Genomic DNA, 25,881 nt, shown 5'->3' with positions numbered 1-25,881 from the left:
CTGCCATTTGGGGTTCTTTTAAAAGGTTTAAAAAAAAAAAAAAAAAGATGCCTGGTGCAATACAGCGCTCCCTCAATAAAAACATCAACCTGGTGGAGGGATCAAAGTACTTTCCATCGGGACGCATTCCATTCGGACCTGTAAATGTGATGGCATAAAACTAGACGGCCAAATTCATTTCACGTTTATTTCCCCATATACACAATGTAACTTTTAGTCCCCCCCCACCCCCATGTATGAAATGCGTAAAGGTTTGTGTGAGCAGAGTCATAACTTTATATTCACTGCCCACAGGTGACGCACATGGTGTCTCAGCAGCACCCTGGGGAGCAGAAAGGCCACCGTCTTTTTTTTTTTATGCCCCTTTAAAAGTTTTGCATACCACCAAGCAGTTGTGCTCGAGATCAGACCCCGTATACATTTCAGACACGACGAGCATCTCGCGTTTCTTCTGCCCTTATAATGCCCCCCCCCCTCACGAGGCACACTACAGGGGGACATCAGCTGCCAAAGCATGTCGTGACTTCAAGAGAGAGAAAATAAATGTCCTGTTCCATGACATTTATTTGCAGGTATGAAAAGCATGTGTGCGCGCTCAAAAGAGTTCCGGATCAGGAAGAGAGCCAGTGTTTAAAGAAACCTGAGTAATGACAGGAGGGACTACAACAATGGAGGCAGGAGAAATGGGAGGGCATCAAAATGTGAAGCAGTTGTTCGAAGCCGAATCGTTAGCGAAGGCTAAACAACACAACACCTGCTGAAAGTTTTCTTAAAGGATGCACATGAGTGTACAGGCCTTCCAAGTTAGCCTGGAACAAACAAAAACAGACTTGCAGACAGTTGGACTCTTAAAAAAAAAAAAAAAAAAAACAACATGCACTATTCATGACCAGACTGCATTCAAAGGCTGCTGGAAGAAATTGACAACCTGACATACATTCGATGGTGTCAAAGTCTGACTCATGACAGAAGCTCAAGATATCAAGGTGAGGCTCTGGGCTAGTGTTGTGTATGTTTTTACATCTGTGGGTATCAGTGTGTGTTTTTTTTTTGTTTTTTTTTGTATTCTAGCAGGTGTGGTTCTGTGAGTCCGTCTATATCCGGGCTCCATCTAGATGCGAGCATGTGTGCTTATAAGTAAGATCATCACAGTCTGCTTTAGCGAGAGCGCACAAACCACTGCTGTGCACACAAGCAACAAAAGTGAGTCTTCATACTGTTCGTGTGTGTGTGTGTGTGTGTGTGTGTGTGTGTGTGTTCGCGGCTCCGACTGATACACACACAAACAGGCACCATCCTTAAGAAAACACACAGCCAAGGGGGGAAAAGCGAGCGTGATGCCTCAACCCCAATCGCACACAACCACGGCTGTCACACATGTGTCAAATACATCAAGCTGCTCGGAAATTCCACAGAAAAAAAAAAAAAAAAAAAAGGAGAGAGAGAGAGAGAGACAAGGAAGTTAACAGAGCCTTCTGAAGCAGACGGAGCCTCGCAGTATCAGAGGGCTGCTGTGTCTGTCTCGCTGTCTTATGTGTGTCCCGCACCTGATTCTGGAAAGAGGGGGGGACACACACACACACACACACACACACACACACACACATGAGGCGCAAAAAGGTCCACATTACCACTCAGACCCCGAGAAACCAGATTACCAATCCCATAATAACACAGATGCTTCACGGTAGCCGTTCCAGCCGTCTGTGCTGACTGATCTATCTGATGCTTTTTTTTTTTTTCTTTTTTAATCTCTCTCTTCCTTGATGGGATTATTCCCTCAGCTGGACTGTTTATCACAGAAAAACACATGAGGTAGAATGGGACTCAATTGGTTTGCTTTGATCTTGGCCCTATAAGAGATATATCAAACTGTGTACCATCTACTTATTAATTTCATTTATTTCCCGCCATCTGTGACACTTCAACGGACGCTTTCTTCAAAGCGTATCTTGGCAGAGTAGATTAATGTCCAGTGCTTAGCATCAATAGCTCAAACCTAGCCAGATAACTCTGCTGCTGCTGCTCGGATAAAAAACACTTCCAGACTAACTTGTAGCTGCCCCCAGAGCGTCCAGTGAAAAGGAACTGTTTGCAGTAGGACAGCTGAATGTGAATGCTTGAGTTTCACAGAACTTGTTCAAATTTGGCTGTGGCATCATGAGCTGCGGACAAAAAAAAAAAAGCACGACTATTCCTTGATAAGTACAAGTCTATCTTGTGTTTATCTATATTTCCTTCCTGTGCTTTTTAAGACCAATTCAAGTGGCGTTCAAATCCAATTACATGGGAGTGCAGGCGGGCAGAAAACATTGGATTTTCAAATGGGCCTTGAGCTCCCCCCGGGGATGACTCGATGAGAGAAAGCCGTGTCATAGAAGTCGGTGTTTAAACCAAAAAAAAAAAAGAAAAAGTCATGGGTTACTCGTGTGACACCCATTTCAGAAACGGCGCTCTCCAAAAGTGATGGTGAATCAACAGTTTTGACAAGTCAGCTGTAAAACTTCCGACACAAACGGAGCGGGGTACTCGAGTACATCAAAGAAGCATCTTCTCCCCCAACAACCCACCCACACCCACCCCGGTCCATTTGGCACCGGAGCGGAGAATGTAGGGAGCTCGTGTGAAGCAACAGAGGGTGCAAAGAGGAGCAAGGGAGTGTCCGACATCACCCAGAACACTTGTGGTTGCACATGTGATACACAGAGAGAGAGAGAGAGAGAGAGAGAGAGAGAGAGAGAGGTCTGTAGAAGCCATGAAGTTCACTTTGAACTTTGAAAATAGAAGGAAAGCAAACCGTAAAAAAACACTTCAAGAACTTGAAATGAAACTGTTAAATGTGTCCTGTAGATCCTTCTATGCTTTTGACGTTGACCTCATCTTCAGGGTATGACACCTACTTGAAGCATGGTGAGATAACACAGCACCTAGGTGCCACCACACAGCCACAGCACATACAGTACAGCGAAGTTCCACTTCCAGCTCGAAAGCTTTATCCTGTTTTCTTTCAATCATCATTCATCATTCAAATACGGCCACGTTACCGAGCCAGTGCACACATAACAAACACAGCAGCCCTGGAAACAGTCACAACGTGTTTTTTAACTATTACACAGATTACTCATCTTCATTTCATGCATGCCAAACAAAGAAAACAGTCCGGACAAAGATTAACTTTTTCTCACTTCTGTGTGACGTTTTGTTTACAGCCACTTGTGGGGATTCATGTATTTTAAGAATACAAGGTGGAATTGTTTAGACTCGGTGTGATGGCTAACTGGGTAGACTGGTCAATGGTTGACTGGAATGTGTGGGGGCGTTGCTAATGTGTAACCTCATGTGTTCATAATCCCGCTTAGGACTGCTCCATGAATATGAATGTACTGTGAGAGTCAGAGGTCAATAACGATGGTGTTAAAAAAAAAAAAAAAAAAAAAAAAAAAACATAGGCTTTCAAAATAATCTGTATTATCCTGAGATGTAATTACACAATCAATTCAACATGGAGGTCTAACCTTTAAATCATGTGTAATGCAAGGTCATCCAAACAAGCGTACTCCAACAATATGGATCAGATGTTTATGTCAGTTATTAAAAACTTAATCCTCCATGTTGTCCTATATAGACACATAGCTGAGGTTTGGGTCAGATATAGATCACCAAATGCATCAAACATTTTCTTTAATATTGGACAAATAAAAGCGGAATAATAAAATAAAACTAGATCCACCCAGGGATGAATGCGTTTCCATTACAGCTGCATATTGTTTCATATTCATAAATGTATAAAGTGACAGATGTGTTTAATGGGGGTCTGCAGGTGGAGTGAGTGATGAAGAATGTCAGACAGGCCGGCCCTGGCCTGTTAATTGTTGTTTGAGGCTGAGGCCCATGTTGTTCATATCACCTCACAACAGGTCGACCGGGGGGAGGGGAGGGGGGGGGGGGGGATTGGGGGGACGGACGCGATCATTAATATTACAACATTTCCATCCGTCTACCTGAACGAGAAGCCGATCATTTAAAGGGCCAGCGGCTGGGGAGACCTTTTCCGCGCCCCGTTTCTAACACTGATCTAAGCCCATTTACCAGAGCTGCGGGGGACAACTGCCAGTCATTAATTAGATTCACACACAAACACACACACACACACACACCCTCAGACTGTGACTACGTTTAAATAGCCCTCAGTCACATCTAAAAAAAAAAATGAAAAAAAAATCGTATTCTAACACATATCCTGTCAACCAAACGTGAAAAATACTGCTCTGTTTCTCCTAACGTGTACACTTCCTGTCGAACACGAGCGCACTCACGCACTTACTCTCAAGTCATCCCAAGGTACGTGTCATTCTGACAGGTACGTGTGCCTGCGTGTGAGAGATGAAGAAAGAAAGTACCAGATCTCATCTGTTGCTTGACCCCTCTCTCTCTCTCTCTCTCTCTCTCTCTCTCTCTCTCTCTCTCTCTCTCCCTCTCTCCCTCTCTCCCTCTCCCTCTCTCTCTCTCTCTCTCTCCACCTCCCCTCCTGCATCTGACAGGCTTGAGGCGAGACCACAAGGTTTCCAGATCAATCCTTCAAAAGTATTTACAAATGCACAAAGTCAAACACAGACACGCAGGTTTGGCACATGACCACTCTGTTTAAGTGCTTTTCAATGTGGATGTGGTGTCAACATCTATTTCACACTTATCTACAGCTCAAAGGAGAGGAGGGAAAAAAAAAAAAAAAAGACGTTGCTGTGACCTTAAGCAGGTGTCAAAACCGGAGCGGAGAAGAAAAGAGAAAAAGAAGAGAAGAAGGGAAGAGGTGCACTTTAAGAGATCTGTCAATGTGTTTGTGCCTTACATAACCTTTTTATTTATCCCGGAAAGATTGATTGAGCATGCTCTTTATCTGAAACATACCAGCAGCTTCGCTCACATGCACTCACAATTTCACACACAGGAGCTGCCTGGAATATCAAAAGATTTCTGGACGACAATAAAAAAAAAAAAGAAAAGAAAAAAAAAAGTCTCTTTGTACTTTGCCAGAAGAAGATCTCATTCAAGGGCATGTAGAGTTTTACACCCGGCGCAGGACTCGTAGCCTTGTGGTTGGAAGAGGCTTTATCACCACTGATATTCAGGGGCCATTTTCCATTTTGCCCTGATTGTTGGTTTGTGGCCGGGCAGTAATGTTTCACTTTCCATTAAGGTTAACGTTGAGCGAGAAAAGCTTTTTAGTTTTCACCTTCAAATTACGACACGCTTTCATGAGGTCAGCTGTTTTCCATGTGGATCGGTCCGTTTTTAATGCAGAAATAGTCCCTTGGTGTTCACACAGGGTCTGGTACAGTAAAGGAGGAAGTCGGGGGGAAAGGGTGAAAAATGAGAAGGGGGGGGGGGGGGAGTAAGAGAAGGGGAAGGAGAGTGTTGATTGAAAGTCCATGATGAGCAGTTTTCAGCAGGGCACCGGAGCCACTGAGTTGTTCTCACACAGGGTTGTCGCGTCTCTCGGTGCAGTCAAGGAGAAGTCAGTGCTTTAGAAAGCTCCTTCGATTTCTACATCCACCCCCCCCATCCCCACTTCCCCCTCCCCTCGCTCATTTGCTCTCACCACCCGACCACGCTTTTCCTTCCCCTCCAAAAAGGAAAAAAAAAATCAATATGGCTGTGGAAAGTGCAGCTTGGCCTAAAAGGAGGAAGGGCTAGCTAGCTGAAGGGACTTGATGCCAAGCTTAAAGGGAGGACAAGAGGCGTCCTCAAGGTCCCCGTCCCACAGGCAGTGTCAAGGACAGACCTGAGAACCAAAAGGACTGGGGCTAACAGATTGCCCTTCCACCCTGCATCTCCCACTCTCCTTCTACTTCTCTCTCTCTCTCTCTCTCTCTCTCTCTCTCTCTGTCTTTGCTGGTTCGGCTCAGCTCAGCTCAGCAGGGCAGAAGAGATCGATAAGCAGGTGGAGCGTTTAAAAATCCCCAGCTCTCGCGGCTGACGTTACGCTCCTCAAGCACAGCTGACTAACACATCGCTCAAGGTGGAGCAGCTGAACGGATGGACGGATGGATGGACGGACGGGGGGGAACGGCGGTCACAACTCGCCACTGAATGGTTTCTGATTTGTGACAATAAACAATTCAATAGCACTTAAGCATACACAGTGTCTTAGTGATGTACAGCTGGGCTTTTGACACACACTGGCATTGTCCTAACATGTCACAGTTCAATAGTACTAGGACAGGTCAGGCATTTATAGGTTTATATTTTCTACATCTCTCTTTTAAGGGAACAGCAACAAGAAATGCTTCAAAAAAAAAAGGAAAAAAAAGCATGGACTATCATTGTCAACAGCAGCATTCCTCATCTCCATACAGTAGGCTGGAGTTGACGGAGATGGCTGCACATGATGCGGATGAGGGGTGTGATGAGGATTTCAGTCCTGCCGCGTGTCTCCTTGCCTGAGTGACTGATCACAGTGGAAGTGGCTTGTGCCTCTAATCCAGTACCACTGTTAGACAGTGCAAAGACCCGGCTCTGTGTACCGCGGAACGGGTTGATCAAACCCATCATGTGACAGGCAACCTCTTCAAATGACGATGATATTCCAGCTCTGTGTCCTTTCCGGCTCCATATTAGATCATCTTCTGACACCGCCGAGTCTGCTGCTTCATCTGGGATAAAGATGATGTGCAATCCAAGCGGAATGGCTGGGAGTCAAGGGTAAACGAGGGGCTAAGACAGGAGGGGGGGGGGCGTGCTGGATAGGCTGACAGCTGTGACAATTATCATGGTCTATAATATAACCTTATGCTAAACATAAGGTTTTATACAGTAGGTTGTTTGACAAAACACATCAAGGGTGTATTATCATCAAGTGGGCTGTATGTCACATTCAGCCAACACATGAAATGAGCCGTAGTGGAGAAAAAAAATATCAAGAGTTCATCCTGCATTTAAAAAAAAAAAAAAAAAAAAAAGACAATACGGTTTTCTGGAGTTTTTCCTAAAAGCAGCCCGAAGATGTCAATTCACCAAATTGTGACAAGTTGATTTACTCCTCTAGAGCAACTCCTGGATCATGTTTTATTATTTGTTGATTATTTGTTGGAAGGGATTGTAATACAGTATTATGAACTGGAGCGAGAGCAGTGGCCTAAATGTATTTACTGACAATCACCTCAGCCAGCAAGAAAAACATATGGCTCCACGCAGATGTGGACTGCATCTAGGACAGGTCTAATTCCATCTCATGTCGTCTTTGACCCAGATAAACTGGCATTATGATGCGACCTGAGATTAATATGAAATTAAGGAGCGGATATCATTCGCGGCTGTTTACATGACCGTCGTCCCGTCTCCCTGGAATCCTGACGAAGATAAGTTTGCAACAATAGCATTAACCAAATCCCAAAGTATAGCAGACGACACTTGTCTTGCTCGAGAAGCCGACTCACTTCTTTATTTATTTTTCCTTCACTCATTCTGAACAAAGGGAAATATTCTACCAGGAATTGAATAGCTTAATCCTCTTTTCACTCTTCCTAGTAGCTTGAATGGTGACAGATTAACATCCAGAAGGTTTACACACCCAGCCATTTGAAAATGTAATTGCTGGTGCCACACTGCGTGCATCTGTTGAAGTTTAGGGTTAATATTAAAGCTTAACAAAAACACACACACACGTTCACTCGAGTATGGAGGGATGTTGTGATGTTGGGCCAGGCCGAGAAAAAAAACAAAAAACGTAAGCCTGAGCAGAAGAGACCGTTCTGTTGCTACGTAGCGGAGAGTCGCAATCTGTCCCAAATCCTCGCTAGGTGCCTTAGTTAGCGTTCACCTCGGCTAATTATTAAAGCCAAAATGAGGGGTTAACGGGGCGGAGCCTGGCCTGACCATGTTCATTGGGATTTAACAGCTGGAAGGGAATGGAGGTGAAGGCATTACACGTCCAATAAAAATAAAATCGGAGGTGTATTTAGCACAGGGAGGAGGGAGGGATGAAGAGAGGGAGGGGGAAGAAGAAGGATAGGGTGAAGGGGGAGAGAGCATCTGATAACATGATGTCCAAGTGCCACCTAGTGACATGTTTCAAACCTCTCTGGTCCAGAAGGTTCCAGAGCATCAGGGGTCGGGGGGGGGGGGGGGGGGGGGTTTACAGATGAACCCAAAACCAGGAAGAAAGGATTTCACCTCAGAAGCATCGTTACTTTCTTTCATCTCGCCTTGAGCAAACCATTGTTAAAGAGCAGCCCGAACCATTCAAATGCAACGACCAATTATGCGATTAAAATTGAAAGTCATTTTTTTAAGATATCATTGCTTATTTGCAAAACCCAATCAAGACCAAAAGCGACTTGACCCTTTCCTCCTCTGACCTCCCGTTCTCTTCATTCAGCCAACAGGCCCTACTGTATCACATGGCAGTATGGTATGCCGGCGGCCCGAAGCTCCTGAGGTCCCCTCCCCTCATTAACCCAAGTATAAATCACACTCTGCCAGTGCCCGGAGGTGAGTGGGATGAGAGTGGAGGTGAGCTTGAAATAATGCTTATGTCACGGCGGGTCAGCCCTCCATTATGGCCATTTCAAAAACTATTAATCTTGCTTGTAGTCAGTGGCCTAGAAATAATTACTTCATCTAACCCATGTAATACAGCATGACCAGCAGGAGAGGCTGGTCAATTTGAGGCTTGGGGGGGGGGTGAGTGAGTGAGAAAGTGAGGGAGGGGAGGGTCACAAATTACCAGGTCCTGTCTCCTGTTACCGGGTGAATGATGTCCTGCTCACTTCAGCCGTGGCCTTTAGCGCTCTTAACACTGATTTAGATAGATACACACTCACGCATGCTCTGAGAGGCAGATCATCTATACAAGCACTCGCGTGTACGCACATAGATCAACGACTAAAATACATACGCAATGAGGAAAGCGTTATTTTAAACAAGGGTTCAAAACCCCTTTAAAAATAGATCTCATAGACTTAAAATGACACAATTACAACTCAACACTGTGCTTTTTTTTCTCCTACCTGATACCAACACCTCCTAGTCAGTATCCTATGATTCCAATAAGAAAATAAAAATACATATTACTGCTGGACTGCTGCTTGAAACTGCCTGCTTATAGTTTGCGTATCGTACATACCATGCTTACTGAGTTTTATTTAGTCATCTAAAAGCCATAAGCATGAAAACATTCCATATATTGCAGTAATAACTCTGTTTCTGTTTTGTCGATGATGTAAAAACAATTTTGCCATAATAGCCAGCAGTGTAATCAAAAACTGTAAATCTGTGAGCGGTAGTTGAAAACGTAGGCAGGCTAGCGTTTTCAACCTTAAGTCTTTTTGACAGCCGCGATGTTACACACGGTCCTTTCAAAACCAACACTGTGGGAACACATCGACGGGATCTGCTGCAAATTCAAGCTCCATGAACGTCACAGGAAGTGTGTGTGGAGTGACACAAATAAATGCAGCCCCTTCGGTGGCTGTCACAGCTGGCATTGCAGGTGCAAATTTAATTAGTCAAGGTGAAGTCTCCCCCTTGTTGTTGGAGAATGGGAGGGGGATTGGGGGGGGTGGTCCTTGCCATGCACGACTGTAAACACGCACTATATCCTAATCAGGTGTCAACGCGGCGTTTGATCAGCCCGCGAAAACTTGTCACCAATCCTCAGCAGAGTGGGCCGAGGGGGAGAACAAAGGAAAAGAGCTGTCACGGGAGAACAGGGTGGTGGTGATGGCAGTGGCGCTGGATGAAGAGAGTTTGCCCATTAGCAGTCCCCGTCGCCTATCTCTCTCTCTCTCTCTCTCTCTCCCACTCCTCTTGTTTTCTTTCTTTCTCTACGGGGCTACCTACAGTGCGCCACCTGACTGTGTCCCGTCACGGCTCGCTCTCTGCCAGCCGAAATCTCAACCCGATAAAAAAAAAAAAAAAAAAAGCTGTCAAATTCACGCCTCACAACCGCCACCAACGCTTCCGGAAGAAACCCCAAAAGTAGTTCCTGATTTTGTTTACCCTCACAAAGACAAAAAAAAAAAAAAAGCGCCACATAGAGATTGAAGCTGCACTCAATTTGTTTTTTTTTTTATCAAGCATCATTCTAAGTTGTTGGGTTCTCCTGGAAAGCCTGGAGAGGGAAAAAAAAAAAGACGCGCTTGTTCTCCTCCCGACCAGCGACTCTGGGCTGCATTGTCGGCGGCACAGGAACACACACGTGCCATTTAGACGCTGTTTAACTTCCACTTTTGGTGATATTGAATGCATTAGCCGATTGAACCTCGTAAGAAACACAGCCGAGTGACAAGGCCCGATCGTCTTTGCGCCTACCGTGGTAACTGAGATTACGGGCGAACAAAGAGCAGACAGGGGGAGAAAATATTTAAAGCCCCGAATGTGATACATAAATTAATTAAAGGACAAAAAAAACAAGTGGAGAATTAAAGTTGGAACATCTGTCAGCGACTCAGCTTCCCAACGTAATACCAGTGTTAGAACATTTATACCCTTGAAGTTAATGATCCCCTCTTTAATTGACAGTCAAGGAAAACTGGCTGCGGCAGCATCCTGCCGAGACACTGATAAGAGACACACCAGCACCCCCCCCCCCCACTCCCCCCCCCCCCCCCCTCCAAAAAAAAAATAAAATATAAAAAAAAAACAGTTTAAAGAACCTTGGCACTAATCCCTATTGTCATCCCAGCGCAGCAGAAGGACTTACAAACACAGATAACTCCGCCGAAGCTGTCTTTCTCTCAGGAGTTCTGGGGACAACCGAGCCGCTGTGCTCCTTGAATCAGTCACTCAGATTAGCCCAATCCCTCTGTGCTGTCACTCAGCCGAGACAGTAGCCTGTCAGCGCATTTACATGAGTCCATCTCATATGTGACAATGCTCCCCCCCCCCATATATATATATATATATATGACAATGACTGCAAGGAAGGGGTCCACTCGCTGGCAGATAGAGGGAGTACAGTTATGATGGGCTGTTGTTGGATTAAGCTCATGGTGTGCTGCAGCGCTCGCGTCTTCTCTGACACTTTAACAACAAGTTTAAGGAGTCTTAGCCATCGCTGTTTTTCCAAAGTGGAGACAATGTGGGAGATGTATGTCAGATGAAACGCACACACATACACACCTACGCTGACAAAACCCACACACACACACGGATAAACTTCAAAAAACTTTAAAGAACAGGCTGACTGTTGGGTAGAAAATACAAAGGCTTACCTAGTGTACGTGTTCCCCTAAGTTTGCTTCAAGCATGACTCTAATCCACCTCCTTCACTTAACATGATGAAGGTAAGAGAACAAAAAGGGAAAACAAAACAAAAAAAAAAACATCCCAAAACATTAAGAACACGTTCCATCCCAGGTAAACATCTGGTAAAATGCAGATTAAAAGGCCAAACTTTAAACAAATGTCTGAAATATACAAAGTAGATAAGACGTAAACTTTGGGATGTCAAGTAAACGTGGGGGATTAGTTCTTGCTTTAAGTTTGCACTTTTGAGTAAATGGCTTTTTTTTTTTACTTGAGAGCTCAGAGTGTGCAGACTGCTTTTTATGCTTCTGTGTCTCGCTTCCCTTCAAACAGTCCCGAAACAAATGACAGTGGATGCCCTCTACATAACAGGGCCAGGGCAAGCATGACACAGGGGTTGACAAGTGAACCCTCAAACTCCCTAACCCCTACCCCTGCCGTGGCACACACACACACACGCGCACACACACACACACACACACAAATAGGCAAGAAAACAGCCCTGACATGACCGCTCAGCAGCCCTCCCTAACCCCTCCTCGTGTTTTTTCTCTCTCCATCTCACTGGAGACAACCCTCAATTCAGGACCGTTTTAGTCAGGCAAGTGGATGTGACCCGCTGCCCCCTAGTCAGGCTCATCTGAATAAACAGAGTTGAAGAAACAGGCAGAGGAGGGAAAATCTGCCTACATTATGATAGGGAGAGAGACGATGGGAATCAGCCAAGGGGCTCCTTTTTTCTTTATGCACGTTTGATCAAGTGCTTGACAGCGCCGGTGGATGGAATTACGGACTGCTGAGCAAAAAAAAAAAAAAAAGTTGCAGTGTGTGTTATGTGTACGACTGTGTGTGTGAGTGCAGCTCAGTCTGGACAGCTGGGTTTCTACGGCCTGACAGTGTGAGGCCTGTGACAGGCCTGCAGCGCCACACCAACACGCAGGAAAGCGCAATCCGCCGAACCAGCCCTCCTCGCAGTCCATCACTCAAGGCGGCCGAGGGAGGCGCCGTGAGAAGAGGTCAGACGTGGAGGAAAGAGGGTGGGAGGAGGAGAAGAAGATGCGAAAGGAGGAGTACGGAGGGAGGGCTGGTCAGGGGTTAAGTGTAGAGAAGACAGCGATGAAAGGCAACTGTCATGCACCAGTGCGCGCCCAGGAGCACCTGTCTAGAGAAGAACATGCAAAGTGTGCCGGTCACGTCCTGACAATAGCCCCACTTCTCTGTACACACATAGATCAACACACACACACACACACACACACACACACACACACACAAGCTCTCAGGAAAGGGCTGATGCTCCACCATTGGAAAAAGGCATCGGCTGTCTGACAGCATGCCAGTCAACCTGTCGCAGGCTTCTTCGCATATGCAAAGAAAAGTTAGGTTGATGAAGAAGAAAAAAAAAAAACACACACGGAGGCTCAGAGGAAGAATCACTGAGACATGAACAGACTACCTGAAGTGAGCCGACACTTCTCAAAAGACTTGATGCAGAGTAAATGCTGGAACGAGCAATGCAAAAAAAAAAAAAAAAAGCATAACCCGACAAACAGGAAGTTGCAGAGTCCAGACTGCAGGGTGGCCATTTGAATGCTTTTTCTTCTTTTACATTGCTCCATGCTTGACAAAGTTACTACCATATCATAATTATTACATCCTATAAAGGAAAAGAGTAATGCAATGTGGAGAAACTGCCTCCAGTGGTTAACAGTGTGAGCCAATGCTACCTCTGCTTGGCTAAGCTATTAGCAACATTTCAAAGCTGGCTTTGGCAAAAGGAGGCACATCCTACGTTGGGCCTCAACAAAGCACCACGCTGAATACCAGGTATTTTAATGCACTTTCATTGCCCGTTTTATGAGTAAAAAAACTTATGAAGTACAAATTAACAGTTACTCTTTACAGCGTCTCGTTACCTGGTCTCCTGCAGCGTTCGTGAATGAACGGTTTGGGGCTTTCCATTGGAACCAGATGTTGTGCAACACCCCGACCGTGTGCAGGTTTTGCTTTTTATTGGAAAGGTGAGTCATTACAGAGAAAAAAATAAATTCACAAATAAACAGCCTCAGGACTCAGCTGCCTTTCCTATATGCAGATGACTTTCCCTGGTGAAGCACTACTGGATGTTGGTTTAATAAAATAAAGAAGGCGGATAGTTAGTCTGGTTAGACTGTGAACCAATGACTTTCTACATCCGATGAAAGAATCTGTCGACGTCTCACTTTCAAATATCCCTGATGCTGCAAACTTTTTTTGACGACTATCATTTCATGCGGTCTTGGTACAACAACCATCAGCAGCCTCAACCAGCACGTAAACCTGTACGCAAACGCCCGCCAGACACACACACACACATACATACAACTAGAATGCCAAACAAACAGAAACAGAAAATAACGACTCACGAGGATCATAGCCTTGAGTGGCTAATGAACCCCCTGGAGGCTCTCGGCCCTGTGTATGAGGTGAGAGGGTCATTCCCATGTTTATTCAGCAGCAGTCCAATGAGGCCACCACCATGTATTGATTGAACTGATTATTCTGTGTCTCTCTCGTGACAGGACGCGTGCATGACAGATGAACTCTCCCCCCCACACACACACACACACACACTTGGACAGGTCCCATTTGATGTAATCTCATCGAAAGTGACGGCATATCTGGTCGGACAGTTCGCGGGATCCACATCGTGGCCTTGTTGGGAGGATGTTGACATCTTTGGCTAATGCCTCAACACTAATACGAGGTGCTCGGTAGGGGCTGTCAGACACATTAGCTGTCAAGGGCTGTTTGGACAACCCAAGTGACTGTTGGAGCGCACAGACTGGGAATAAATACGAGACAAACATTATGCATGAGGTGGTATTTCCCAAGCAGAATGTACCAATCAAGCTTCAATATATTTCATTTATTTTCTGAAGGAAATATTTTGACTGTAAGTCTTATAGAAGAGAATTAAAAATGTGTGTGAGACATGGGAGAAGGTGAATTGTTGTTGCCATCCTGAGTCCCGGGTACGGTGTGACTCTTACTCTTAATACCCATCAGAAGGCTTTCTCTGTTTTTTCCATTGAAATGTTTTAGTGGGTTTCGCAGGTCCTTCTAAGCACATGTGGGAGTCCATGGCAGGTCATCTCAGCCTGAGACAATGCAGGCCGGGCCATAAAAGTTGATATCCTTCCAGATGCAAACCAAATGTGGACATCGTGCAACTAAAGAAGAAGAAGAAGAAGAAAAAGAAAAAAGAAAAAAAGGTGGTAGGAAATGAGGGAAAGACGTGCAGGATTTCTCACATTCATCATGAAAAGCTAATCCAACTCTTACATGGCTGATAACAGAATGTCGTTGGAGAGAAGCATCTCATGGGCAAGACACACTAAATAGGTGCGATGTTTGATCCGAAGGAACAGCTTGCTTTTGAATTCAAGTCACATGCATGAAGGACGGATGATAAGTGAGTGACACAATCATCCAATCCTTCCAGCAGGGAAATCTTTAAAAAAACTAAGACCATCCCTCTGCTACTCTTACAGGGCCTGACTTATTGAGATGCCAAACATGTTAACACATGATGAGGAAAAACATGGTCTTTATGCCTTCTTTCATTGTGCCTGCGTCTCCTCCTGACTACAATAACAGCAGCCTGTTGTGCGTAACACTGGGCTCCTGGATTAGCATGTTCCTTTTCACGGTGTTAAATACAGACAGCCATTTTTTTTATTTTTTTTTTGACTGGCTTGGTAAAACACAACATGTGTACTAACTGAACTTCTTTGCATTTTCTCCTCCCAGTATTTTGCGACACTAGGGCAGAAACGCCCCATGTATGCATAAAGGCAAACATACTAAATGGACAATACGCGCTCATTTGACAATGCTTAGTAGCTCTGATGGCACTTTTGATTGCGGGTCAGGTTTACACTCGTTTCAACAAACCTTTACTAAATCAGGCCCAAAATTTGAGATGATTATGGTCTCACATATTGTTAAACATGATTTAGCCTATGTCTTAAAGAAATATGTTTAAATCCTCCAAAACACTCTCACAGAGTTGAAAAAAAATGGAATGGCATTTTGCATCATTTACTCAGCATGTTGGCTGAATGTATTGAAAGAGAGGTATGACTAGCAAAGCTGACCTGTAAACAACACCCGTCCAAATATATGAGCCAAAGATCAAACAGGCATGACAAGGTAAAGACATGTAGAGGGAAAGCTCAGTAGCACACTAATCAGCCCCCTCCAATGCTCACGTAGCGGATCAATGAAAGACCCGGGGCCCAGGGCCTACGCTATATTACACGCCAAAACTTCATATGCATTCATTGATTTTACTTTTCCAAATAGTATATCACTGAACTCCAATGGGAACGAAAAAAAATAGAAGCCAGAGCTGAGGTCAAGCCTCGCGTGGACAGATGTTTGCACAATATTGATGGCGCAGACAGAAAGAAATGACTAAATATCTGGATCAATAACTAGTTTCCCTAGCCACGTCAGGTTGTAGCAGATGGAAATATATAAATACGTCTTTATGATGACTGGAGTTGCCCTAACGAACAGGGCTAAATGCCCCCCCCCCCTCCCCTCAAGGTAAACTCTTTGATTAGGCAAGGCCAGAGGTGACAAGAGGGCCCTGCTTATGCTACAATGCCACGCTTCTAATGGCCTGAGAACACTAATGCACACAGGGGCCCAGTAAAGGGGCCACATATATGACAGGTCACAAGCCCTGGGCAAAGTGATCTGCGCTACCTGACCCTCCTATTCATTTGTAATGATGATGGACCCATGCAGGCTACACCATTCACAGTCATGTTCAAATAATGCATACCATCAATAATTAATCAGGCATTTTCTTCGGCTTTCACGTGAAGTCATTTGTCTAATTGTAGTAATCAGAAACTGAAACTAGCAGGTTCCGTACAATTAGGCCAAAGAGGGTTTTTTTTTTTTTTAAATACCTTGATTTTTGGCCATATGGAGCAATAATGATGTAGAATTAAATATGTGGAGCACTATGTTATCAAACCTGGCCAGTAGCCGGCTAAAACCTTACACCTGCTGCCGCTAATGGGATAAGAGCTGAATGTCCTTATTTACAGCACGACACAATTACTGAGAACAACACCCAAGCTCACAGCGCTCCCTGCTCCAAGCTGGCCAACGGGGCCATAAAGAGGGAGGAACCACATCATTGCCTGCTCCTTAATTAAATGAAAGCTGTAAGGTTCGTTTGCCTCCTATTTTACACAATGAGCTGGCCAACCCACTGCTAAAGACGTCCTGTTCACCATCCCCGCTTGGCCTTAAATCATGACTGGATAAACAGCCCGTTGGGTCCCTGTTGGACACAGCGGCCGCCCAGCGGCAAGGCCAGAGCAGGGCACACAGCGGATTGACACCTAGCCAGCGATAAGTAATTCTGTAGAGGATTAGCAGCATGATAGCTTGATCAATACTGTGTGCTCAAGCCATTAGGAATGCAGCGAGGAAATGACCCCCTTCGGTAATAAAGCAGGGCATCTGGGTTCTCCTTCATTTGCCAGCTCCATTAGTGTAATGGTATCATTATCTGCCACAGCCGTATTTTTCTAAACCTTGGCTTTTCCACAGTTCGACCAACGGGGGTCTGATGAAGCTGTGAGAGCCCACATGCCGAGTGTTCCCTTTCTGCCATTCCCGGCAGAGCCACGGAGTAAATCTAACTCTGTTGGAGCTTATGTGCTACCCTGCCTTAGGTATCCATACCCATGTTTTATGTCAGCGCCAAACACTATTTCTCCATTATTGGCTCATTAATAGAGCAAGCAGCGTGCAGCTTAGGTTAAAAAGGGAGAAAAAGATGGCCGACAGAGTGCAAAGCTGCTGAATGTGCAGAATCTGACACCCCCACCACCCTTGCTAAAACACCAGGCCAGACATGACAGGACGTCAGCATTAGTCCCCATAAATTGTGTCCTTTACACTAATTCACCAGCGAACATTTTGTGTGGGAGAATTGATTACGCATGTCTGGATGTGTGGCCACATAATCAGCTTTTACCTCTGTAGTTGTTAATTTAAGTGAATTGCCCAGGGAAACACAAACCATTTTAATGAGTGTTCAGAAATTAAATACCCTAAACAGCTTGCACTAGGTGCCACAACCAGAGCAAACCAATGAGGCTGATCTAAGCAATGGGCTGGGCCGAGCCCAGGACCTCACAACATCTGGTGACCCTGTGTGATCATTACTTAGCCTGCTGCTCACACACACACACACACTTCCTGTTTCGACAGAGCACTTTATACTTGTCATCGCTGTCCAAGTGGCGGGCTCGCATCAAAGACAGCGTTAAAACATCGGGTTACAGCACAGGGCAAAAGCTGTTTTCACACTTGCCAAAGCACGAATTACCCTAACCCTAACAGTGATGAAAACACTGATAAAACTTGATCAAATGTTTTTCATTCCTCAGGGTCCCAAGCGGGACAAACGTAGCCATGAGACAAAAAGCGTAAAAATGTGTAGCTACTTGAGAACATAGGACGGTGAAGAAACAATTAGAATGTCTGATGAAACCCCAGATTATCTAACTTGAATTGAAAGAACAATTATCCCATGACTTTTAAAGAGTTAGTTGTGTTGTGTGCGTGTGGTAAGTCTTCTATGGTCAATCAGGCCAATCAAATCAATGAAAATTGAAATTTATTGACGATGACATTTCAGTAGCCACAGACCTGCTGTGGTAAGATTTTCTGAAGAGATTATGCATTCCTTCATCACTAGGGATGTAAGGATTAATCGATCCAAAGCTGCCACGGTTTCACGTAGATACTTTCAAAAAATGAATCGCAGTCACAGCGTCCGAAGTTTGTCGAGTTCATTTCAGAGAGCGATCTGCTACAGAGCAGGTAAATGTTCGACCAGGAAACTGTGCTGTGAGTATTAAGCACGTTTTATTTAGCTGCAGCTACCTGCTCCTAACTTTTAGTGCCTCAGCACACAGTTGAGCCGTGACCCATACGACCGAGTCGGGAACACGTGATCCGGTCAAACGGTCCGTTCAGGCTCACCGTTTTTTAATTTCTCAACTTCCAGACCTGATAAAATGATTGAATCTTAAATCTGTGATTGAGTCAACAGAACATAGTGCTTTCTCAACTAAAATGTACAGCAACGGATGTGTAGGTCACACAAAAACACTATCTGTTATTTCAGCTGTTAAAACACATTTTCATCTTCCTGCCACCTTGGCCGGTGAGTCAAAAAGTTAATTTGGGACTCTGTCAGTAATATGGTGAGCGTCAGCGGCTGTAGCGCAGAGGTGGTTGGTTGTAACAAGCAGGTGTTACCATGGCAACTGCGAAGACAACAAGCAGGTTTCTAGCCTCGCTCACCCAAATAAGTTTAGGAGCCAAAGAGATTACGAGGTGCATTGGCGTTCTCATTAAAAATTAAAGGAATCTTTTTTTAGTCATATTTTTCTCATTTTGTAAAAAAAAAAAAAAAAATGTGAAAGAATCGTTTCATGAACCCAGTATAGTGAATCGTATCGCGAGTTCAGTAAATCGTTACATCCCTATTTATCACTCATCTTTAAGTGCTTGCATTCCCTAACTCAGAATAACAGACCCATCGTGGTCCATCTCTCTTTGTGCTGCATTGTAAACACTCTCGCTTACTAGTCAAGACAACCATCATATTCAAGATATTAGTTATCACAAGGACTGTGTCATTATACACGCATGCACTGATATCTTCAAAAAATAGGCCAGAATTGCATGTCAAGTCCTTCCTCAGGATGCTCTACAGTCACATAGTGGTTAGAGTTCCTCCTGCTCATCTTTTTATTTATCTAAATGGCAAGCAAGCTAAGCCATTAGGTCTGTGCTGCCTGACTGCCTGAGGGCCAGCTGGAACGAGTTCCCTCTCTGAGCCGCTCATCTGGCCGCCATGGCTGCTTTCATAAACAGGAGGAACCACGTCCTACATAGTTTCACTGCTGTCTAACATGATCCAAACACATGTGCCACAGCAGACGGCGTCCAAGTCAGCAGATAAGAGATGAAACAGGCAAAGAAGCAGACAGACAGACACGAGGACTATAGGCAATACAAAGTCCAAGATGCCTCAGGCAAAGGAGAGTCCTTTCCTTCCTTTTCTTTAGCCACAGAAAAAAAAAAAACAAAGTTACAGTTATTCAGCATGTGGAGGAATTATAAGGCCCAGGTCATCATAAAACACAGTTAAACACACGAGGACACGCAACAGTTGGTCATCACACGATGGGTCTCTAGTCATATTTAGACATCATCCTGCATACATGCCATGTATAACATAGCTGCTTCTACAGCTGGCACATGTGCATTATTGAGCAACACTTGTCACAACATAAGCCAGAAGGGTTGTTGTCATCTTAATGTACATCACAGCTGAAGTAGGCCTCATTGTTCTTTATAGGATATAGTAAAAAAAAAAAAAAAAAGCTCCTGGCCAACTCTGAGGTAAACTACGCATTTATTGTAACATTGGTTACAGCCTGTAGCTTATCTTACTCAGCTGTTGCTACACGATATGAATAAATAGTGTTTGTTCATTTTTCATTGTCTAAAAAAACAATAGAATACCATAATAAACTTCAACGTACTCACGTTTTCTGCTTGTGTGTATTTTATTAAAATATTAGCCTAGTAAAAACCCTAAGGAATATTTACGTCTTTTACTATTTACCGACATCTAAAGGCTGCTGCTGACCATAATTCATGTGTTCCGATTTAATATGGGAAATTGCCAAGACGCTCGTATGTGTGCGACCTCAGGCTTGTTTTCAGCAGTGTATTAACGTGATAAAAGCACTGTTTTGTAATGGAACTGTAATTCTTCATTGTGGTAGACTGGGGGGAAAAAATGGAAAACAGCATAAAGCAAACAGGCAAGGTGAGGTATCCACTGACATTCGCGGTTTCCTAGCCTTCAAAATGCATCCAGCAGCATCACATAAGGAGCATTAGACATTAAACGAGCCACAGGGCTTAGAAATATGCCAGACCTAACGGAGAAAAACGCTATCAATACCTTTCTTCTCTTCTCTCCCTCACTGTCACCCGATCTTTTCATGTTCCTGGAGTTGTGTTTACACTGCCTCGCTTGCATTCCGGGGGACGCTGGTTATTGTAGTACACGAGAACAAGGTTTCTCGACCTATTGTCCGACCAAAAAAAATCACAATACATATTTGTCCCTGATTTTGTCTCAGTTGGAGCTCAACTATGAGTATTTTCTATGTAAAATGACTTTTTTGTTGTGCGCCTTTTAAAGGAAACGTTTAAAGCGCAGCAATGAAAACTACAAGTCCCAGAGGAAGCGAGTTGTTGCGGCGGAAGGAGCTCTGGCACACTCTAGAAGCTGCACTGAGCAACTGCACCGCAGGTACAGATCTACAAATGAAAAGTGTGCTAGTCCAGGTGGTTTTTAATCAGAGATTTAAACTCATCAGTTCTTAAAATGGCTGTGACGTTTAAAAATGAAACATGAAATTACCAAGAGAGCAAAGGCTATGAACAAGTATTTTTGTCATACTACTGTCTTTAGAATAAATAGCTGATCAGATATTTTCCTTCAAATAATCTGGTCTTCAACATGGATATTCCATATGCTTCCCCTTTAGCTAAATCAAAGCAGTGCCTCTTTGATCTCAGACTATGTGTAAAAATAGCAATCATGCTTTGAACTATCCAGTTCAAGTCCCGCCAACCTTCTTTCAACTCTTGCATGCATTTCAAATCCAGGTGCTTTTCTGTCGGTGTGGGCTTCAACCATGTCAGCCCTTTTCAACTCACTACTGATCATGAAAGAGCACTATAAACTTACAGCCTCAGTGTGGCTGCGTTAATGCATCACCCACAGTTGAAGTTCCTTTAAGAGTTCATCCAGATTTCCCATAACATGTTTTGAATAGTGCGGAAATGTGTTCTGTCCATTGTTCCTATCAAAGCACATGTGAAATACATAAAGGTTTCACAGATGGAGCAGCGGTGGTTGGAAGGTGGTGCAGGGGCGGACTGAAACACCTGCTACGTATTACCTTTACAGACTTTGATCAGTGTCTTCATTAGTTTCCTTTGTAATCTCTTTTCTTTCATGGCAAAGCTGACCCAAGTGAGCCCTGAACAGTGATTTAACACACATGTTTCTTTCACCTGTCTTGTAAAATGCTCAAAAGCTCTCCCACTTTCAAAGATGCCGGTGTCTCTGGCATCCCTTACTAATAAACGGACAGGGTTCTTTTGATACCTATTTATAACCTACATATCCTTTCCTCCGTCCTGGTCTTCCAGGGCTAAAATGTGTTTGAAAAATGTCCTCGGAATACTTTAGTGAAAACTAAATCCATGTGCATGCTTGAGTTTTTCAAGGTAAATTTCCATCAGCCTCTAGGGCTTTTTCATGCTACAATGAAGAGAAACACACTCGCTATAAAAAAAAGAATCATATCATAATGCAATGTTCCTTGTCTGAGTCAAAGTCATTCACGTATTCTCGCTGTTAGTCACCCTTATAGTTCACATTTGAGGAAGAGGAGGTTCCATATCTGACTTTTTAGGTTAAGTTTGTCGATCTAAATTCTTAAATTTAATTTAAGTGCAGGGCCTTTAATGGCAGACAAATATGATGGACCAATTACCCTGCCCAGCAATCCTTTAAGTAGCTTGGTTTGATTTTGTAAGTTTTGGTCAAATTGAAAGATACATTTCTTAAAACCCCCATAGATAAAGGATCATATTTATGCACTGGAAGAGCTGGATTATTCTCTTTTTTGTAGGAAAAGCTTTAGACCTATTTAGATGTATTTTTAGAACATTCAAGGTTAGTTAACAAAGCTAGTTAGATTGCAAATACTAGAACCAGGGTGAAACAGCTATAGCTATAGATAAACCCTCTGTCCACCATCCCTCTAAATCTCTTTTAGTTGCATGTATTAAAAGACATTTGGTACTGGGAACTCAAGATCAAGAAAAACAATCCTACAGAAAGACTTTTCAATGTCCCCCTTTGAAACCACAGCTAGATATTTTGACCCACAAATTGACAAATAATAAGAAACAACAGGTTGAAATTATTGGCTCTAAACAAGACCGGGCTTGCTGAATCATCTTGGATACAGTTTTGGGGGGAATGCCAATATCAGAATCGGAATCTGGGTTTTTTTGACAAGTACTTTTACATATACAAGGAATTTGTCTTGGTGTATTGGTACAAAAGAAAAAACAAGGCTAAAATAACAAGTACTTGAATAAAATAAAATATGAGAAGCAATTACCAATATCTAAAATAGAATTTAAAAAATGTCAAATAGTCTGCTCACTATGGCTGCTATAGCTGTTATTTCATGTTAACAACATGAAATCTATTTACTTTTCATTTGAATTCAACTAATCATTGCTAAACTAATTTCCTTTATCCTGGCTCTAAACTTATTTTACAAACCTCAATAACCGACAACCTTACTAGCTTTGGCAAAAAAAAAGAAAAAATCTTGCACCCCTCAATTCAAACCATAACTGCAAGCCATCAACACTTAATGTTATTTTCTGAAACACAGAAAATGATCATTCACATATCTCACTGTCACTGTGATGGTCTACATGATCTCCAGCTTAAAGTTCTCTGGATGGTCAGATTTGAAAGTCTGTGATCAATCATAATGTACATGATTTTTTAGATGGAGGAAAGCCAATTACCTTCTTCAACAATGCCTGTCATTTGTCCTACAGCTACTCAGGCTCTAAAACAGGCACATTCCCTCTCATGTCCAACCCCTGCATGGCAGGGTCATTCCTATAATCTCTCTGATGCGGTATAACATGGGACGAAGGCCAAAAGAAATCCCTTTGAACTTCTTCCACCATCATGTAGCCCTCTTCACTGGTGTGTCTGCAGTCATGATGTGGGTATGTTCTCTGTTATTGGACATTGAATCAGATCCGGATGACCCCACATGGCTATTCTTCTGAAAAAAATACCGTAAAAAAGATAAAACATCAGTAGAACATGGTGCCATAATGTAAAGCACAGTAAAGAAAGACAAAAGCCATTGTGTTTTTTTTTCTGTATTACAGCCAAAGCTGCCTGCACATTAAACTTTTATTGCCGATTGTTGGAGTTTCTATAGGGCGACCTAGTTTTTTTAATATTACATTACCAAGTTAGAATGTGGTTTTCTAAAAGAGGAGGAAGCAAACTACTGGAAAGCAATACAGCCAGGCATTGTCTGGCTCAACACTAGACCTCTGGTGAAGGCACTGTTAGAATTGTAAACAGCATGTTTTGCTCACCACAATTTTCAGGTATCAAGTCATATTGTACTGCCTCCGTAAAGACTAGCTCTTTTTTAAAATATTAAATACACATATGGCGCAAGTATGTGCCTTCTCTGCTTTCGAACCTTCATTGCTTTGCTCAAGGAAACTGTTATTTGTCAGTGCTATAAAGCAGATTGCTGCCCAGTGGTTTCAATTAACATCAAAGAACTCTTTGCAGGCCGTAATAGTTATATCAGAACCTGAAATGTATTTAGGTTCTATGCTGTAATCCTCCAAACGACTATGTCTATGTTCAGTCGTGGGTTTGGCTTGCTGACTTTTTGTATCCCATATACCCCACCGCCTCCGTCTGGTCCCTTTGAAGCACCCCCACATCATCCCCGCACAGTCTCTTTGTAGCACCAGGATACCTGTGTGGCTCACACCCGGTGGCCTATTAATTACTGAGAATAAAAAGAGCCACTACACTAGTGATGGAGAAGATAAAAAGTGGTTTAGATCTACATGGGTTGGTTTTGTTAGGTTTATGGTAGGTATTATTAATCTATTACTTAAGCCATACAAATATGTTTGTTCTTTTACGTGCATAGTGCAAAGCAGATAAAATGCATGTAAAGTTGCAGCTAACGCTAACCTCATTTTTATAAGCACAAGCTTGCGTGGGGACATCAGCTCCCTTATTAATTAAATGTAGGATTTGTATAATGTTAGATACCAACAATCATATGATTTATTTTACATAATCTTTATTGTAATCAGGATTTGGGTCCTTTGAATTACAATTAAAGAAGTTTCATACTTTTAAACAAAGAACATAATATATTCTCAAGTCCAAATGTTATTTCTAAGAAATCCTGAAATTGATTGTAGAATAAAATGTATTTAAAACTTAATTTAATTTAATTTAAAGCTAAATTAATGGCTCATAATTAATGAAGCATAAGGGGAATAACTGGAGATCTTCAACATGTCAAAAACACACCTGAAAAAACTGTATAAATAAAAATGTCACAATGAAGAGAGACCGTTTGAAAATGTTGTTTAGATGTACTGACACTAAACTCTTCATCTTGAAGTTGCACTTAAATGTATATATACACATTTTTCGTGACGTGAATGTTAAAAATAAGCTTTTTTTGTACTTTGAGTATGTTGTTATTATTATGTTTACTTGAAATGTAGAATTGGAGTGTATTTTATTTAAGTACATTTAGTATACTTAGTACATTTTTAATATACTCGAAAATGACACAATTGACTAATTATATGCACATGAAGAATATTAATTGTACTTAAATTTTGTATGCTAAAATGTACTTTTTTTTCGCCTGGGAGTAATTTTGAGTTTAAACAACTTAAGATAAAATTTCGAGTGAACCGAGTACATGACTAGATCTGAATAGTCATTATAAGTTGAAACAACTTCAGATAACACTTTGAGTGGACTTAAGTACACTTCTTCAAATAGGTATCCTGTAAATTTTTTTGACTTTTTAAAATATTCCGACATTACAGCCAAGCACTCTTTTTTAGGTCATGGCATGAAAAAAAAAATCATTTGTGTAGTCAAAAAACCAATTGCGTGTCGTTAAAAGCGGGCGCCCTAGAACCATTTTGCGAACTTTTTTTTTTTTTTTTACGAAAACACAAGAATCACAGAATCACATTTTTCACCAGACCCGATGACCTTGAAAATTTTGGTGAGTTTTCATTCACGTTCAGGCCATCAAAAATGACGAAAATATAAACACTTCCGGAAACAATATGGTGCTTCGCACAGTCAGTGCTTCGGGCCCAAATTAAGTCCTTCATTGGGCTTGGTAGGAAACAGGCGTTCCAGACTTGATTGGCGGCTGTTGTCTCACAAACTACCTTTTGTTAATTCCTTGTGAAGACGGACAACGAGACATAAAGAGAAAGAGATGATGTGTTGTCTATAGCCCTGAGCTGGAAAATTGTTAAAACCCTTGAAAATGAATGTCTCTTTCATTATGTGCAAAAGGGACTATTAAAGATGGAGTACAAAAAGTTCATACATCATTCAGTGTATGTTGATTATTTCTTAATAATGATTGTATAGCTCCACAGGAAAGAGGCCCTTGGTTAGCGAACAGAAAGAGCTTGCAGCATAAGGCCTTAGATGTGGTGCACCTCCTTGCCTGGGATTACTTCCAGATTCTGAAATAAGGAAGTGTTTTGCCATCGCTGTGATTTCAATATCATGATCACTGAGCACTTTTATAAGAACCCCATTAAAAGTGAGGTTTTGACATACAAAAGAGTCTACTTTAAAATCTCATGCACATTGTAAGGCTGAAAGACATT

General features: G+C 42.8%; 1 protein-coding gene and 1 long non-coding RNA gene across 5 annotated transcripts in view; one reads left to right on the top strand and one right to left on the bottom strand.

The window, feature by feature from the left end:
* Positions 1-20,411, bottom strand: part of fto (FTO alpha-ketoglutarate dependent dioxygenase) — a 113,555-nt gene extending 93,144 nt beyond the window's left edge. For 2 of the 4 annotated variants that reach the window (XM_079338814.1, XM_079338816.1), the window contains exon 1: positions 20,309-20,411. In XM_079338814.1, the coding sequence (XP_079194940.1) occupies positions 20,309-20,386 (78 nt within the window). In that variant the 5' untranslated portion in view covers positions 20,387-20,411. The remainder of the gene's footprint in view (positions 1-20,308) is intronic. The other 2 variants (XM_079338813.1, XM_079338815.1) reach the window with 1 other exon arrangement.
* Positions 19,756-25,881, top strand: part of LOC306820826 — a 53,341-nt gene continuing 47,215 nt past the window's right edge. The window contains exons 1-2 of the long non-coding RNA XR_013778714.1: positions 19,756-20,170; positions 20,552-20,662. This is a non-coding gene — a long non-coding RNA (uncharacterized lncRNA). The remainder of the gene's footprint in view (positions 20,171-20,551; positions 20,663-25,881) is intronic.

The sequence above is a fragment of the Symphodus melops genome, assembly GCF_947650265.1.
Source record: "Symphodus melops genome assembly, chromosome: 3".
Lineage (NCBI taxonomy): Eukaryota > Metazoa > Chordata > Actinopteri > Labriformes > Labridae > Symphodus > Symphodus melops.
This window is presented reverse-complemented; position numbering and strand designations above follow the sequence as displayed.